General features: G+C 43.3%; 1 protein-coding gene across 1 annotated transcript in view; it reads left to right on the top strand.

Moving 5' to 3' along the window:
• Positions 1–18,917, top strand: part of BBX (BBX high mobility group box domain containing) — a 202,532-nt gene that overhangs the window by 174,128 nt on the left and 9,487 nt on the right. The window contains exons 8-13 of the mRNA XM_030204171.1: positions 1,850–1,915; positions 7,047–7,881; positions 8,960–9,101; positions 10,904–11,049; positions 15,934–16,026; positions 16,986–17,183. Of these exons, the coding sequence (XP_030060031.1) occupies positions 1,850–1,915; positions 7,047–7,881; positions 8,960–9,101; positions 10,904–11,049; positions 15,934–16,026; positions 16,986–17,183 (1,480 nt within the window). The remainder of the gene's footprint in view (positions 1–1,849; positions 1,916–7,046; positions 7,882–8,959; positions 9,102–10,903; positions 11,050–15,933; positions 16,027–16,985; positions 17,184–18,917) is intronic.

Raw genomic sequence — 18,917 nt, forward strand, 5'->3', positions numbered from 1 at the left:
GATGGATTTTTAACAATAGAAGTGTTCAGTGTGAAACATTGATCATGGAAAAAGACTGCAAAATCTGAAGCTTACATGTAAACTTAAAAAGATCAATCTGTGTGTTAGAAAGCGTTGTATCTAGTGTTTGGGACAAAAAAAGTCCCTTTTGAAAAATTTGCTTTTTCACCATCTGGTAATGTGACAGAGGAGAGTGAAAAAACAGGAATATTTACTTCCAGGAGGTTTGATGATGGACTACTCTGCCTCTCCCATGGCCTCGTGTGGGAGGGCCACTTCTCTGTGGAGCATAATATTGTTGATTGGTGTGCTATAGTTTGGGCTGAGAGAGTTCGTATGAATATTCCTGTTGTAATCTGGCAATTTGGTTATGTTGTGCTGATGAAACTTGGGAGGATCTGAATTCCAGATCCACTCTAAAAAGGAATCAGGGGGATCTGGAGATGATGGTAATTGTGCTGGAGGAGGTGATCTAACTAAACTAGGTATTCGCACTGGACTTGTAAGTGGAGATGTACAAAGATCTTCTGAATCGCTCCTAATTCTTTTCTTACTACTACCCTGTGTTTCATGACTACTTGTCTTAGATCTTTTAATGTTATGGATGATATTTAAATCATTTCTAGGTTTGGCATATGGTCTAGCTCTAGCCTGAGGGTAGATACTCTCTCTCTCTTATAATCTAATGCATCCCTTAGAAATTTATCTTTTTTTCAGAACTCTTAGTGAAAATCTAATCATTTTTGAAAGCAGACAAAACAGTTGCAACCTGAAAGGTTAGAAGGGTCAGAGTATTTGTTCAGTCATGCACGTCTTTCTGCAGGTTTTTATGCAACATTACTGTTTGATTTTAAGAGACTGAAAATAAAAAGCGAATATGTTGTGTTAAAATTTGCGCACCATTCCAGCTGGTTTATTACTTTTAACTTGTTAGGCTTTCAGGGGTCCTTTTACAAAGGTTTGCTGGCATTTTTAGCAAGCACTAAACGTTAGAAATGCCCATATATTTCTATAGGTGTCTCTAGCATTTAGCGTGCCTTTGTAAAAGGACCCCTCAATTAGGTGATGACAAATCCACTGCTTATTTCTAGGATAAGCAGCTTAAAATGTATTGTACTTTTTTGGGATCTTACCAAAATACATAAGTATTGCCATACTGGGACAGTCCAAAGGTCCATCAAGCCCAGTACCCTATTTCCAATAGTGGCCAATCCAGGTTACAAGTACCTGGCAAGCCCCAGATGCACCAGTCAAACTGGAGACCTTCCACGTGACAGTCCACAGCATTGCCACTGAGTCAGTGGGTCAGTGAAACAGCAGTCCAGGAGCATTGTCGCAGGAAATGAGATTTGGTTTATCTGTTGCACTTGATATTTCATCCTTTCCAAAGGCCATAAGCAAGTTAACAATAGCAATAAACATGTTGGCATGCAATATTAATCATTATTATTGTATTATACATGTTGGTTGGATAATTTGTTTAAACATACTGATATTCCTTATGATTCTTTTCCATCATCTTAGTCCCTACTGTCTGAATTTGGTAAGTTGCAATTAACTGAGAGAGAGGCTTTGAGTTTTATTTTTCTGAGCTGTTTCTGTGAAAATTGTGGTGTTCATGGGGCTGTATTGAATTCTAGGCAGGTTGTGATGCCTTCATGTGTATGGGGGCGGATGTTACTCTTTAAATTGCATCCATAAATAATGAACACATGTAGGTGAATCTTAGTTACAAAACTGGAACACTTTTGCGTTCGTTTCCTCTAGCCAGAGGATAAATTTAAATGGGTGACTGCTGATATTGAAATGTCTGAAGCTTAGGTATATTTGCTTTTTCTTTTTGATTCAGATCTCTTCTGTTACGTTGCAGCAGGTGAAGCCCTGTGGGAAGTCAACACTGCTCGATCTGGCAGAGGTAAGGATCCCAGGAAAGCTCTCCTAATAATTCTCCAGTGATTTAATAGGATATGTAAAGAAAAATACAGGTGATTTGTGCAGGACAGGACTTTTGATGATCCCCCCCCCCCCGCCCCCCCCCCCCCCAAAAAAAAGCCAGTCAGGTTTTCAGAGTATCCACAATAAGCATGCATGAGAGAAATTAGCATATCTTGGAGACCCAGTTTAGTCTCTAAATGTCTCGTACCAGTCCTATCCTTGACGCGTCGCCTATTATTAGGTAATCACTGATGCAAAATTGCTCCAGGGTGGCAAAGTTGCCATGTCCCACATTCTCTAGGTATAACCCAGGATGCATTATAATAATTGTATTGCACCTGCTTACTAAGGTCAGTCGGCCATTTTGCATCTGTGGCAGGGTTCTGGTTCTGAAGCAATCTTCCATTAATACTCTCTCAGCAGTGGCATCCCAACAGGTATATGGGTAGATGATAGAAACAGGAAAATAGGAAAAGGACAGTAAGGGAACCTCTCACTAGAGAAACAAGGGAAATCTACAATAAAGAAAATGTTTCACTCAGTGTGGAAACTTAAACGCGTGAAACCATTCTTCCCGAGGGAAATATTTCGCAATCTGAATCAATGGTACTAAGCCATGCGGGCTGCAAAGAACAAATCATAAAGAAACTTCAGACTGCCCAAAATACAGCAGCCAGGCTTATATTTGGAAAAACGCATTTTGAAAGCGCCAGACCCCTCCGACAAAAACTGCACTGGCTCCCAATCAAAGAACGTATTGCTTTCAAAATCTGCACAACAACAGTTCATAAAATTATTTACGGCGAAGCCCCAGGACACATGACAGACCTTATAGACCTGCCAACCAGAAACACTACAAGATCAGCACGATCATACCTAAATCTCCACTACCCAAGCAGCAGAAGACTCAAATACAAATCAACTTACGTATCCAGCTTTTCCTATTTAAGCGCACAACTATGGAACGCACTGCCACAAGCAGTAAAAACTACGCTCAACCACCTAAATTTCCAAAAAGCACTAAAAACAAACCTGTTCAGAAAGGCATACCCCACCGACCCAGCATAAAAACCTGAGTACCTGCGGCATAACAAAGCCAAAGACTGTAATTGGACATTTCCTAACTCTTCCTCTTCCTCTCTTCCCCCAATATATTTTCCATACATGGTCCCTATTCTACCACAATATCACCTTGTATTTTGGCAAACACCATAACGGTACTATGTAAGCCACACTAAGCCTGCAAGTAGGTGGGAAAATGTGGAATACAAATGTAACAAATAAAATAATTAAATGTTCTCACTCTGACAGTTGGTGGGTTTTGTGTTTTCTGTTTCTGGTTTTGGACTTCCTGAAGTACATTGCATTCAGGCCCTCCTGAATCAGCAGAGTAGCATGGGTATTGGCACTGTTTCAGGTGGGTGAGATAAGGACTATTGATTTTAATTTTGAAGTAGGGAGATTCTAGGACAGTCTTGTAGCATAGCCCTGGTGTGTTAATGTTCAGACAGGGCTCCTGAACCCCAAATCTTGTGTGCCTTATCTGCCTATGGCCTCTTGATTTTTTTTTTTTTTTTTTTGTGTCCTGAGGAGCACATTCCAATTCCATTCTCATGCTTAGTCCATTTTGCTCATTTTGAAATGAGGAATGCCACAGGGTGTGTGGAGGGGGAGGAATTCATTTTTTAAAGCTGTGACAAGGAAAACACTAATCAGTCATTTTTACTACAAAAGGTTATAATTTTCGAAGCAGTATTGTGGTAAAATGTTTTTTTTTTGTGCATTGAGTTGAGACCTTTGTTTCCCCAGTAGCCAGTGACGATCCTAGGTCGGCTGCCACCCGGGGCAGATCGCCGAAGCGCGCACCCCCACTCCCGGGTGCATACTTAGCTGCTGGGAGCATCTGCGCAGCTCTCGGCTCTGCTGGCTCCCTGCTCCCTTTGCCCCGGAACAGGAAGTAACCTGTTCCGGGGCAGAGGGAGCAGGGAACCAGCAGAGCCGACAGGCGCGCGACTGCTCTCTGCATCCCTCCAGCGGCGTGCACCCGGGGCGGACCGCCCCACCCTTGGTATGCCGCTGCCAGTAGCCCTTCTTTTGATTACAATCCTTGATCTGACAGGTAGGTGGCAGCCTAACTCCCTTCCCTTAAGTTAGCCTACAGATATTGTTCTTACCTTGCAGCATCAGCTGAGTTAGACCTGACAGCGTATTTGCCAGTGTCTTGCAAGAAATGTAAGTTTGCAGCATTCTGTATTGTAGTTGATGAGGGAACTCCTGGGCTACCTTTGGTTGCACAGAAGACTGTTGTAGAAATCACCAGAAAGGTCCATTCTTGCCTTAGGAATACAGAGGTAGCAGATTTGTGCCGAGGCCCTGTCCCACATTCTAGTGTGAAAAGCTTTCCTGATTCTCCCCAGATGCTGGCAAGTACAGTGTAACTTGTCTAGATAGTGGCATCTGTATGAGTCCTTGTTTTCATTAACACTTATTTTTCTTCATTGTTTTCCAATTGTTCATTTTTTTTATTCAGTTTGAAAAGCCACAGACATGGAAGTAGAATTCTCAGTTTTTGTTTTTTTTTTAATTTGATCTGTAAGTGCAATTCTAGGAACTATGACCCCCCTGAGTTTTTGTGCAGGTCATTGTCCCTAGAAACCATTAGGGAATAGCTTCCAGGGTAGGTTTGCTGCCCAACAGCCGACTTGGTGGATGGTGATTTGCAAGCATTGGGACACAGGTACAGGCAGGACCTGATCAGCACTTGGCAAGACCTTCCAAGTTTCCACAGAGTAAATCCTGAATGACTGTTAGGAATTGTTCTGAGGCGTTTTGTAACGAGTCTGTTTTAAGACCTAGTCTGCCTCTTCTGAATATCTGTATAAATAATTCTCACCTCCAACGTTCTGAAGCTCACTGTGTGGCAGGGAAACACTGAAGCCCTGCACTGTTGGTAGGCTAGGCTGTCAGCACCACTCACTCTCACTCATAGACCCGCCCTCAGCCACGCCCCATCCAGACATAATTCACAACCCCAACGTTCTAATGAAGCCTCCAACATTTCAACATTCTAAATTTGTAGTTGTGTAGATCCCATGAGTGTCTGCCCCGCCCTCACGTCAAACGTGATGACGTTAGGGCGGAGCACAGACACTCAACAAATCAAGGAAGCCCATTGGTTAATCTCTGTTTCCACTCCCAAACGCAGCTGTCATTCCCATACACTCAAAACCAAACAAAATTGCCGCTGCACCCCGTCCCCCCGCCCACAGTCCCCCTCACCCACCCTCCTGCAGCCGCTCGCTCCACCGTTCCGCCGCAACCCCTCTCCTCTCCGACTCTGGCCATGCAGCAGGACGATTACTACACACGAGTGGAAGTGGAGGAGTGGCCTAGTGGTTAGGGTGGTGGACTTTGGTCCTGGGGAACTGAGGAACTGAGTTTGATTCCCGGCCCAGGCAGCTTCTTGTGACTTTGGGCAAGTCACTTAACCCTCCATTGCCTGCTGCATTGAGCCTGCCATGAGTGGGAAAAAGTGCGGAGTACAAATTAAAAAAAAAATATATATATATATATATAAGTGACCCAATCAACTACACTGTAAGCAAGGAAGCCCATTGGTTAATCTCTGTTTCCACTCCCCAACACAGCCGTCATTCCCATACACTCAAAACCAAGCACACCTAGGAGCTGCTGATCCAGATTGTCGTTTTTTTTTCCTTCTTACATCTGAAACACGTCTAAAGCTGTTTCTGCTGGATAAACTGCACCTTAACAGGTAAAGGACAAAAGGTTTTTGTTTTCTTACTGCACACCTTTTTAATTTATTTGAAAGCTACCCATCTGTACATATGAATATCATGAAATCTAAATTAAATATCACTAAAACAGCTTTAAAAATGATTCTACCTGGTAGAAACACCAATTTTAAACTCTGTATTTTCACATCATTTGTCAACAATACAAAGTTTATCCAGGGTGCCCGTGGCTGCGTCAGCCCCGCCGTTGCCTGTCAATGTGTGTCACTGGAACAGTATGAGGGACCTCCAGCTGCCTGTGGGTCACGACAGGACTTAGCTGCTGGACGCCAGAAGCAGTGTCTCCTTAGGTTGATAGCAAATAGCAAATCCCCCCCCCCCCCCCCACCACCACCAAGCACCTCGGAGGGAGGGAGGAAGGTAGGGGACAGGACTGTGGAACTGGGAGGGAGGGGAAGCGACCCTTGAACTGGTAGGGGGACCCTGGAACTGGGAGGGGGACTATGGAACTGGGAGGGAGGGAGAGAAGGTGACCCTGGAACTGGGAGGGTGGGGACCCTGAAACTCTGAGGGAGGGTGGTGGGGGACTCTGAAACTGGAAGGGACCCTGGAACTCGGAGGGGGGGATGACCCTGGAGCTCGGAGGGAGGGATGGAGGGGGGGACCCTGGAATTGGGATGGAGCAGGGAGGGGCCCCTGGCACACACTCCGATTCTCACACACACACTCTGTCTCTCATGGACACACTCGCACCCAGTCTCACTCTCTCTGTCACATACTCGCACATTCACTCTCTCTCACACAGTCAATCTCATACACACTCCGAGGAAAACCTTGCTGGCGCCCGTTTCATTTCTGTCAGAAACGGGCCTTTTTTACTAGTATAACTATATATATTTTTTGACATAGTTTTGTGACGAAGAACTTGTCACTTGAGGTCACTGCAAGCAGATATTTCCTGCAGCCAGCATTGCCGCTTTCTCACTATTTCAATAGCATATAAAAATGAAGAGTTGTGATACGAGGCATGCAAAATCATGGCAGCCTGTGGAATGTGTCTCCAAGATCATTTACAATAAAGCAGTGCACAGTTAGTTGTCTTCGGATTAAGACTCAAGGCGTGTTAAATTGCAGTCCTGGAGGTTTTCACGATATTCCTAATGAATATACATGAGGTATATATTTGCATGCCCTGCCTCCACTGTATGCAAGTTCATCTAAGGAATTGGTATGCGGCCCTCTGGAGTTGCACTTGGACATATCTGCTTTAGAATAATATATGCTGTACAAAAGGAGTTATTTGCCTTAAGCTGAAAGGTCCTAGCTGTAATTTAATGTCCTGTTTTATATTTTTAGATGTGCTTGGCATCTGAGGGGGTAAAAGTCGAAGGCTCAGAGAGAGTAAAAGAAGAAGAACCTAAAGTTGTGAAAAGGGAGGACCCCCAGGAGGAGAGGACGGAAGATCCCAGAAAGACTAAAAAATCTAGTTACCTTGGTCCTCTGGACCTCTGTGGGAAACGAGATGCAAAGGACTGTAAAGAGAAAAAACATCACCTGGGCCACTCCCAGCAGCCCTCCTCCCTAGACGGCCTCCCCATCCTAGGAGTGAACAAACCAGAGAAATTAAAAAAGAAAAAAAAGAAGAACAAGTCAGAGCGTCACGCCTCTGAGAAGTTGAGCCCCAAGAAGATGTGCAAGAAGAGACAATCATCCGAATCGGACATTGAGAGTGTAATTTACACGATCGATGCTGTGGCGAAGGGGGACTGGGGTTCCAGGCATCTATCCGAATCACCCCGCAAAAAACTTCGCCCTGCTGCCAGCCTAAAGGGGGATTTGTTAGATTCAACACCACCAAAGAAGAAAGCTAAGTCCAAGCAGAAGCTGAAGGAAAAAGCTTCAGAGACTACCAAAGAAGAGAAGCTTCCAGAAGGAATCTGCAGCATCGTTCCTGGGGAGGAGATGCTTAATGAGGCTGCAGAGGCCATGAAAACGGAACCGTCCACCCCAACCGAAGAAGAGATATTGCCCAGCATTTTACTTGGACCTGTTAAAGCGGATGACTGTGACAGTCACAAGAAGGCGGAGACCTGTGGATCCAGGAAGTCTGAAAGGTCTTGCAAGGGTGCTCTGTACAAAACTCTGGTGTCTGAAGGTATGCTGACATCACTGCGGGCCAACGTTGACAGAGGTAAGCATGTTGATTTAGAAAGAGAGAGAGGAAAAAACGATTGCATTACATCCGTAACCCTTTCAGAGAAATGTTAATGGCTCTCTTCTTGTATCAGTATAAAAATCATCTAGAGATGCTTTTGAGACAATGTAGATCCTGTCTTCAAAGGTCAGAATAAGACACCTGAAGATATAGCCCTGTGTTTTCAAAACACTTCATAAATTGTGTTCTGTTGTGTACAGATTTCAGTGCTCTTTACAGTTTGTTTTCATAATATGACTAGTGCCTGTATCCTTGAAGTGTTCATATAGCCACCTCTGGGCAGATATCCTAGAAAAACTTTTTTTTGTCTCTTTGGTTCCTGTTTACTAAGCAGCTCTAAGGACACGTTGGTGTTTTTAGCGTGCGCTGATGATTAGCTCATGCTAAATGCTAACTTGCCCATAGGAACATATGGGCGACTCCTAGCGTTTAGCGAGCTAAAAATTCTAGTGAGGCTTAGTAAACAGGGCCCTTTGTTTGGATTACATTGGTTTTTTGTGAAGGGGTGGGAGAAGAGATTTTTCTAAAATTAGCAGAATTAGATTATAGTTGTAAAGTACTGCTAGTTGCCTCACTTGGCCAGCCAAATTTAAACAGATTTTTCAGTCTCTGTCTCTATCTAGCCAGACTGCAACCGAGAGCAGGCTTAAATGTAACCAGACTCAAATTTGGCTAGATTTAAGAGTGTAATGGATTCTGCTAAATGTGGATGTCCAAGATAACCTGCCCACTTCCCTTCCCAGATCTAACCATGCCCCTGGGGTTTCATTTTTTTTATTTTTTAGGAAGTTAAACTTAAGACAATTTGCAAACCTGTATTGGTAAATGTTTAGCTGCTGAGGTGTGTGTGTTGGGGGGTGGGAGAGGGGTGAATATTCAAAATGCCTAGAATTAACCAGTAGCACACAGTAGTGCTCTGATTGCAGCAGGCAGATACATTCCTTGAAAATAATTTGATTTGACATCACCTTCAGTTTAGGCTTCACTGTAGTATAAAACCTGATGTGTTTTCAGGACAAAAAAAATATAACTGTTGTCTTCACGTTCATCAAAGGCAAACGAAACTCGGGGAAAGGCAGTTCTTCAGATCCAGAGGGTTGTTGGAGTGAGGACAGCTGGGTCTTCACACAAAGTGGAACCAGCAGTGGGAGCAAGAAGTTAAAGAAGTCAAAGCCAAAGGAAGAATTTTTGGCTGGGTGAGTGACTTGTCAAGGCCGAGACAGATGGAGACAGCTTGTTGCCTGATAGGCAGTGAAGCATAAAAGAGGAACAGAGAGAGAGAAGTTGCCCTCTGGAAAACAGGAATGGTTGAATGCCCCGGGGTGTGCCAAATGTAGAATGATTTTGGCGGTCAGCTGTGGTGGTGAAGCAGCTAGCTGCAGACATCCCAGAGCTTCCCCATTGTGCCCCCTGCCATAAATAATGGGTATAAAAACATTTCTTCCACTTTTTTTCTTTGGCTGTAAAATTCAAAATGTGTTCCTGTGAAATGGGGTTTGACTAATTTAGTTTTTTGTTTTGAAATTTGATTTGGGAGAATTTTGATATTTTCATTATTCCTTTGTAAAAAAAAAAAAAAAAAAGTGAATATTTCACTAAATAGTAATTGTAGCATTTTTGCAAAACTGCTTCATAGTAAAGGTTGTAGACATTTGAGAGGAGCAAGACCTTTTTGATGACATGTTCAAATATTTTGCTTAATATTTTATTCTAATGATGTGACATGTGCTTATCCATTCATTTCTCTATAGAGCTTTCATGGATTCCTTTGAAAATGAAAGGACTGAGAGGCTCTTGTTTGTCTTTTTTTTAGATAACCATGGTGGGGGGGGGGGGGAGAGGGCTGTCGCTGCCTTACTTCTCTAAACTATGAGCTTCCGAATTTGATGTAAGGAACATAATTAACACTCTGATTTGATAAGAGTGATGTAGTTGTGTTACAACCAACATCTTTAAACTGAGTGAGGAACGCTTTGCAGCACCTCTAGCTTGAAATAGTTCCAGTATGTGTTTGGGCCTTTGTCTCACTTGTAATTTTATGTATGTCATGAGGCGGCCCAGATCAGTACACAATTCTTTGCAAAGCGTTGCAAGGCCAGACTTAACAGGAGACAGGAATAAATACATTTTGTGCCGGAGCACCTTGGGAGGCAAATAGAAATGTGGAGGATGTTAATGGACTACCTGTGCTCCCTGCTTCTGTACACTGTTCCCGTACAACAATCCAAATATTGATAGTTTTGCTCTTTTTGTGACTTAGTATCTCATGAATATCATTTTACTTCCACGAAGCCCAACCATTCCCTGCTGCTCATCGGTCACTCGTTCAACATTCTCCAAACTAGTGAGTCAGTGTAAAGATGAGGCCTCCATACTGTCTGTGCGTGACTGCTCTGTGAACTCTGGCTTCTGCACTTTTCACTTCCTCTGGATCTCCACAGACAAAGTGGACCCATGGGGTTCAGGATGACATCCTTATGCAGCTAGTATGATCAGGCATTTCTCTAAGGATGTCGGGAAGTTGTCTGAGATCAAAGAAGGGACTCATATTGTATCAATAGTTTTTATGGGACATTTTTGGAGTACTCCTGAATAGGGGCCAGTGAAATTGTCCAGCAAACATTTCCTCTGCTGAACCAGAACACCCACTAAAGTTCTGGCAGTAGTTCCAGCTCTGCCATCTGTATTCATTCTGTAGTACTTCAGCACATACGTTCACTTTAGCAAGGGAGACTAGCCAGTAAAACCAAATGGATAATGAGCTGAGGGCCTCTTTTATCAAGCCGTGTTAGCGGCTCCTGGTGCAGTAATGCCAACAAAGCCCATTCACTTTGGGCTCCGTCGGCATGGCCACGTGGGAACCACTGGCATGTTTTGATAAAGGAGGCCCTGGATATGCTGCACTGCTCGCAGGTACAGTTGTGCTCTTTATTCTTTTCAGTTGGTGTGTCTTTTTATCTTTCTCTAACGTATGTTCTATTTGACACTTTCATTTTAGTTATGGCAGCCTGGAGGAAGAATTTGAAAAGAAATTCAACAGCCTTCCTCAGTACAGTCCAGTGACATTCGACCGTAAAAATGCATCAACTCCCAGGAAAAGGAAATTGGGAACAGGTGTATCTGAGCAGCAGAAAACCAACCAGAGTAAGAATCTTCTATGCAGTCTTCTCAAATCAGAAGCAAATAGTATGCTGAGTGTACAGCCCAGCCAATTACTTGCTTACTTTTGAAAATGGAGCACATAAAGGGCAAATTCTAAAAGCTTGTCTGAAAATTGCCCTCAGTGCAGGTAAAGCTCTCACTTGTATTGTGCAAAGGTGTTTTGCAGGCAAAATGAGACAGTGCATGTGTGTTTGCATTTTCAAAACTGCCGTGTTTTCACTTTGAAAATTGATGGCAAAACTTGCAGGTAAAACACTCTCCAAGCAGTTTTAAAAATCGCCGTTTCATGTTATGCACGTATATGTCTGGGGACCATGGTATCACCAACCACAGTTATGGTAACTTTTGTTTGATATACTGCCATCTTAAAAACAAAGCAGTTTACAAGTTAAAACAAGCAAAAAAAAAAAAAAGAGAGAGAGGGAGAACACCATTCAACTAATAGGAAAGTATAGAAAAGAGCCAGCAAAACATGAATAAGTTACTTGCCTCATTTCAGCCATTACTCGGCATACTGAACAGAAACAAAAGACCTACAGATCACACAGCAGTCCCAGAAGAAAAGTATATTGTCAATAAAGCCTTGGTCCGATTTTAATTTGAGTGCCTACAGATTAATAAATAATAATTCAACTTATACATCTTTTGAGATTCTTTTCCTCAAATTCTGCAGGTGCAGCTCCGGGGACTTGATGCATGTGCTCTGACTGATGAAACATCGCAGAGAAATAGGTGACCAGTAACACAATAGATGTAGGCAGCTAAGGACCATTTGGCACTTCATTTGCCATGTTGCCTCACCTTCACTGTTCAAGGGTATCTCCTGGCTGTTGGCTGTATAGGCTTGATCACCTGCAGGTGGTCACTCCTTTATCCCTAGCTGGCAAGTGTTGCCAAATTAGCCTGTTGGAGCAATATGTCATCTCCCTCTACTTTTCTGGGCAGATGAATATATACTTTCTGTGCAAAGCAAAATGACTAACCTGTAGCAGGTGTTCTCCACGGTAAGGCAGCAGATGGTGCCAGGATGGAATAGCTTTCCCAAAACACAAAACTAGTGTAAAGTTCTATACATGTTCAGCCCTTCTTGTGTGCAGCAGTCTCCTTAGTCCCTTTAGCTCTATGAATCGAAGGGGAGTGCAGCTGTTGGATCTGGGAAGGATTGTGTGCTTAACTAGTCTCTGAAGACAGTTTGCTTTCTCCATCAGCAGAAGGAATAAATCAAGCACATAATGTGTGATTTCCTAACTCAGATTTGCTCCAGTTTGTAGATAACATTGTTGAGGAGCAATCCTGTCAGTTGAGTAGGTGAGGGATGATTTGTCCATGAAGCTGGATTGCTTGGTACTGCTTGACTGACAGTATTGTCTGTCTGAAGACTAGTTTAGGCAGTAGTATGAAGTGAAAGTGGGAAGCAATGAGCAGGTTGATGGTTTGCAAATGCTTTCCAATGACGCAGACTTCAGAAGAGCTGTGGCAACAGCGGTGGCTCATATCTGAAGCATAACCTAGCAGGGAAGGGGCATTTCTTTCTCGTCCTCCTAGATCTTTCCAGAATGGTGGGCTAATGCTTTCCTGCCAGCAGATGGAGACAAAACATTTCTTTCCAGTGATGAGGTTAGTAAAAGGAAGAATATAGGTCGGAATCTACAGGGAATTGCAGCTACTCATATATTAGAGGTTAAGTGTCCAGACTAACTTTTCTTAGCAGGAATACCTTAGATTGTGGAGAGTAGATCAGGGAATATTCAGAGGATGGTAAATCGATGGGACCCTCCCCAATGGACCTAATGACCACTCATCAAAACTGGAAGTCGTTTGGCTCTAGAGCTGAAGAAGGGCTCCTGTGGGATTTAGCCCTGGCTGCTGGTCAAACTGCTCTGCATTTTTTCCCTGTGGCCACTCATAGGCTGGTTTCTGAAGAGAAGAGAGCCTTGATGTACATGCCAATCACAGAGGGCTGCCAACAGGCCAGGATTTCAAGATAGGCTTTTGGTGTTGGTATGGGTATTGCAAAGCAGGCTATGAAATTATTTATAGAATCGTTTGTTTATCTTATGATGTTGGGAGCTGAAGTTAGCATGGGCAATGATTGTTGCAAGAGACAGCAGGTGTTAACATATATTACCACATACAATATTAATGTTGCAAATTAGTGTTTTATTTTGTGTTTTTTGTTTTGTTGTGAATTTGCTTAGATATAAGCAAAATATGTTATTAAACTTAAACCTTATCCCTAATGAATATGCATTCAGTTCAGTATATTTTGTTGACTCTTATGTATCTGCCTACATTAAATCACTGAAAAAATATAAGTACAATTAAACTGCCTAAATAGTGCTCAGTACATCCCTTTGTGGGAAATTACAGTTATTGGATGAAAATCACTGCACCAGCAATGCTAGATACTCTCATGATGATATTTGAAAACAAAATAAAATCACTTATCTTTAGTTGAATGCTCTGTTGATGTCCTTCCACTTCTTGCAACTGTCCCAGATAAATCCACCAAATAAACTTCTCCCTTATGAAAGATTGAAGACCTCAGCTATTGGGATGGGAAACTAAAATCCATAAAATTCACATTTAAAAAAAGTCATCTATTTTGTGCTTCAGTGCATGGCTGGCCTTCCTCTTTTAGCCTTTAAAGCATGTCCTCTTGTAGGATCTAAATGTGATCTTTTGGTGGCCATCTGTTTCAGAGCTACAATGGGATCAGTACCTGCCTTTTTTTCTGTTATTTCATTTAGTCGTCGTTGTCATCCCCCGCCCCCCCCCCCCCCCCCTTTCTGAAGGTGATTTCACCGTTTCATTTGAATCATGCTGGTTTCCCTCCCTTTTTTCACAGGCTGGAGCATTGCAGGGGCATAGGAACTTCTCACCTTTTGGACATTGTATTTTCCTTCAATATTTGAAAGTGACTAATTCCCATTTGTCTTGTTTTGTGGTGCTTGCAAGGGCAAGGTAAATAAATAAATAAAATAATCTAAGTTGTCCTTGTCAGAGTGAATCAAGAAGACTGTAGTTGTCTGGTGTGGAGAAGGTTGTAGGTGCATTTCACAAGGGCATAGGCCTCCTTTTAGGTTGAAACTAAAGAGGAGTGGATAAGCGTAGAAGAGGGGCCAAGTCCACTCGATGGCTAGCTTATACTGTTCTTGATTTGGAGATAGGTACATTGAGCAATAGAGGGGCATCTTTGGGTTGTCACTGCTGGTAGGCAAGTTTATTTGAGGAATGCCCTAATTTAGTGTTAGGAGGTGGTACCATGGACTTCTGTGATGTGATGCTGCTGCTTCTCAATTGTGTTTCTTTAGTTGTTTAATTGGATTTGGCTCATGTCCTTTTCAGTTGTAGCTCAAGGCAGGTTGTCAGGTACAATAGGTATTTTCCTATCCCTGGAGGGCTCTCAATCTGTTTGCACTTGAGACAATGGAGGGTGTAAGTGAGTTGCTAAATGCCATAAGAAGCCATGATAAGGTTTGAATCAAGCTTTCCTGGTTCTCAGCATAGCTACTCTTCTATTAGAGTCTTGAGGCCTTTTGGTTTGTGTGCTGCCCAAATCTGTGTCACTGTGCCAGAGAGAGATATGCTTTAGGTGTAGAAGTCTCAACTGACCTGCATCAAGGTAGAGGAGTTACCTTGCATGTCTGGAGTATTGAAGCCAAAGCAGGGGGAATGGAGACATTAGCAAAGGGTGGACCTGCTAGAATGTTTCAAGTCTACCGATCTCTGCACTGAAGAGGCCTTGCGTTGGGCTTTCTGCTCAAGAAGAAACTTCTGCTTCACTGGTTCTGAGGCCAGTTAAATCTGTCCCTTCAGGCTCACCATAGACATGTGCCCATGGTGCTTGCATCTCTCCTTACTATGTGAGCCTAAATAGTTTGGCACAGGACCTTGGAATCTGTGTTGCAGAAATCTTCTACATTTTTCTAAATAACGATGACACATCTGGCTTTAGTATCAGTTTAACATCCATCTCTCACAAGTTGGACAGGCCTGGAAACCTAGGTTTGTATGCTGTGGTTCACGGGTCCCACAATGAAGACGTTAAAATAACACTTGCAAAAGTGAAATAAGATAATGAGAAATTTTGGTAGAGCTTTGTATGTAGAAATCAGAACTGTGGGGACTACTCTGCATAAGGATGCACATGCGTAGAACTTTACACTATTTTCTGAGCTCTGGAAAAGCTCTTCTGTCCCAGTGCCATCCAATAACCTCACCCACTTACGTGCCTGATTCAGTCCAGTTTGTTGATGGAGGTTACTTTAAACCAGACCTGCCAATTGTTTATTCCTCTTTCTCCCTTTTATGTACCACAGCCCTCTGTTCCAAGCATTCTTTAAATTTCATCACAGTACTGGTGTCTAACCCTCTGGTGTTTGGTGATCCAGGCATCTGTTACACTCAGTTTAAAAAAAAAAAAATTTCTTCTTCCAGCTTCACTGTGTGATTCCTTGTCCTTGAATTTCTTTTTCGGTGGAAAATGTCACCACTTTGTAACTTTATAGAAGCCCAATAAGGTGATATTGATGACTGTGCAGGCCCCCTGAAAGGAATCATCCATATCTCAAACAGCATCACAAGTTGTCTGATATGCAGTGATTGTGTCCGTATCAGTTATGCAGTCTTCTGACATCTCCAGCATCTTATGAACCAAATCCTTTATCAGTCATCACATAGCTGATCAAGTTTCAAGTTATACTTTGGTTATGCAGACAACTATGACTATTTCAGAGAAAACGCAATTGCGACTTTTAGGTGGATTGGAAATAATCTTAAGAATCATTTTCTTTTTCTTTACTAAGTGATTTGTAGTTTTCTGGAAAGGCTTGGTTGATTTAAAACTCACATTGTTGTTCACAGGTTCGTTCCAGTCTCAGAAAAAGAAATTGTTTCACAAAATTGTCAGCAAATATAAGCACAAAAAGGAGAAGCCTAATAATGTTCCAGATAAAGGTACCTCTTGCTTTGTGAAATATGTTTTTTGGGGGTGGGAGGTTATTTTAAATATATAATTTACTCTTGTTTTCAAAGGCATCCTAACACCATGACTCTGTTCACACCAAAAGGAGATTGCAGAGCAGGTTTTCATGAAAGTAATCCTGTTGTAGAATGGAAGTTCCTGCCTTGTTCTGGTTATTCCACAAGTAACCTGCTGGTTTAAATGTGTATGAATACAGCTTTGGAACCTTCTCCAGGATTTGAGTTTGAGCACAAATGGATGTTAGCCCTTAGCCATGTTTGCAGTGTGACAGAGAAGAGGGGGGGGGGGGGATACAGAACTGAACACGAGAATGGGAATGGTTTGTGTACAGCAGCTTCAGGTCTGAGTTTGCCCAGACATCCTACGAATGGGTCAGCTACCAGATATTCTACGTTGTTCAGCAGGATGTTCAGAGAGAACGATCAAGCTTCCATTTCCTGACAACAAACAACTGAGGTTACTGTATTATTGCTGTGCTGTATTAATTTCATAATATGCTTTTCACTGGTTACACCACTATGTCCCAGAAGCAATTTATAGAAAAAAATTAAAGTTACTTTGCAAATGTAATAAGCAACACAACTTCTGTGACTTGTAGAATTAGCCTTTTTTTATTCACACTGTCCATGAACTGCAGAAGAGTGAAAGAGCTTAGGTGTAATTCAGGACCAGCCAGGACCTCCATATTGCTGGATATTGTCTTTTGGAATAATGCTTCTAAGCTCTGTATTCATTTCTGGTTTCATTTAAAAGTAAGAAGACATGTTGGCAGTGTTTCAACATTCCCAATTTTGAGTGTGCTCCTCCATTTTGGGGGTGATAGGAGATGAGGAACATTCCCTTTGTGCAAGCGGGTGGAAGCATGGACATGTTACCTGGGATGGGAAAGTTTTTTTTTTTTAATGTTTGGGGTTTTTTTGTCCTGTTGCAGCCATACAGCTAGAAGACAAGCCCACCGTTGATTCTGCACAGAAAAATGCAAATTCTGTAGCCGCCCTAATCATTCCAGAGTTGGCAACTGTGCAGGGGCCCTTAGTTGGGAGCCAGAAGAGGAAGGCAAGGAAAACAAAGATCACGCATCTTGTTCGCACGGCAGATGGTCGGGTGTCACCAGCTGGAGGCATTGTGGGTAAGGAGAATAAAACTGTAACAGAAAAATAAAGAGAGAAATCCTCAATTTGCTGTGATGGAGCAGTGTAAAAATGGGTTAGGGGGGATTGCTGTGGAATACACTTCAGGCACAGGCAGCTCCTTGTGACTCTGGGCAAGTCACTTAACCCTCCATTGCCCCATGTAAGCCACATTGAGCCTGCCATGAGTGGGAAAGCGCGGGGTACAAATGTAACAAAAATAAATATATGGTTCTTCTGAGCCTCCATCTAACCTCCCCCCCCCCCCCCCCCCCCCCCCCACAAAAGAAGAAAAATTAAACCTAATATGTATTGATAGTCAAAGGCCCACTTCACGGTGAAAGGGAAAAAGGAAAGGGGATGGGATGGGATTTGATATACTGCCTTTCTGTGATTACAATCAAAGCGGTTTATATGTTATATATACAGGTACTTGTTTTGTTCATGAGGCAATTGAGGGTTAAGTGACTGCATTAACCATTACGCTGCTCCTCCACTCTGGCAGCTTGGCCAGTTGGTGTAAAGTATTCCAGTACCAACACTCCTCATAGGACCCTTATTAGAATTGGAGCTACAAGTCACCACATGGTTACATTTTTCTCTCAGCAGACAGTATAGCGAAGTTACTTACCTGTAGCAGGTATTCTCCGAGGACAGCAGGCTGATTGTTCTCACGATTGTGTGACGTCCGAAGGCAGCCCCAGATCGGAAGATCTTCCTAGCAACAAAGTTTGCTAGCCCCCGCGTGGACATGCGCGACCCGCACATGCGCGACCGTCTTCCCGCCCTTAGCGCGAGCGTGCTCCTCAGTCCAGTAGAAAGCAAAAGACAAGGGAAGACACAACTCCAAAGGGGAGGAGGGCGGGTTTGTGAGAACAATCAGCCTGCTGTCCTCAGAGAATACCTGCTTACAGGTAAGTAACTTCGCTTTCTCCGAGGACAAGCAGGCTATCCCTAGCACCCAAGCTCACTCAAAACAACAAACAGTGGTCAATTGAGCCTCGCAACGGCGAGGACATAACTGAGATTGACCTAAATAGAACCAGCTAACTGAGAGTGCAGCCTGGAACAGAGCAAAACTGGGCCTAGGGGGGTGGAGTTGGATTCTAAACCCCAAACAGATTCTGCAGCACCAACTGCCCGAACCGACTGTCGCGTTGGATATCCTGCTGTAGGCAGTAATGAGATGTGAATGTGTGGACAGATGACCACGTCGCAGCCTTGCAAATCTCTTCAATAGTGGCTGACTTCAAGTGGGCCACTGACGCTGCCATGGCTCTAACACTATGAGCCGTGACATGACCCTCAAGAGTCAGCCCAGCTTGGGCGTAAGTGAAGGATATGCATTCTGCTAGCCAATTTGAGATGGTGCGTTTCCCGACAGACACTCCCCTTCTGTTGGGATCAAAAGAAAAAGCATTTGGGCGGACTGTCTGAATGGGCTTGTCTTCTCCAGATAGAAGGCCAATGCTCGCTAGCAGTCCAATGTGTGCAACTGACGTTCAGCAGGGCAGGTATGAGGACGGGGAAAGAATGTTGGCAAGACAATTGACTGGTTCAGATGGAACTCCAACACCACCTTCGGCAAGAACTTAGGGTGAGTGCGGAGGACTACTCTGTTATGATGAAATTTAGTATAAGGAGCATGAGTTACCAAGGCTTGAAGCTCACTGACTCTACGAGCTGAAGTGACTGCCACCAAGAAAATGACCTTCAAGTACTTCAGATGGCAG

This window comes from Microcaecilia unicolor, chromosome 5 (assembly GCF_901765095.1).
Source record: "Microcaecilia unicolor chromosome 5, aMicUni1.1, whole genome shotgun sequence".
Classification (NCBI taxonomy): domain Eukaryota; kingdom Metazoa; phylum Chordata; class Amphibia; order Gymnophiona; family Siphonopidae; genus Microcaecilia; species Microcaecilia unicolor.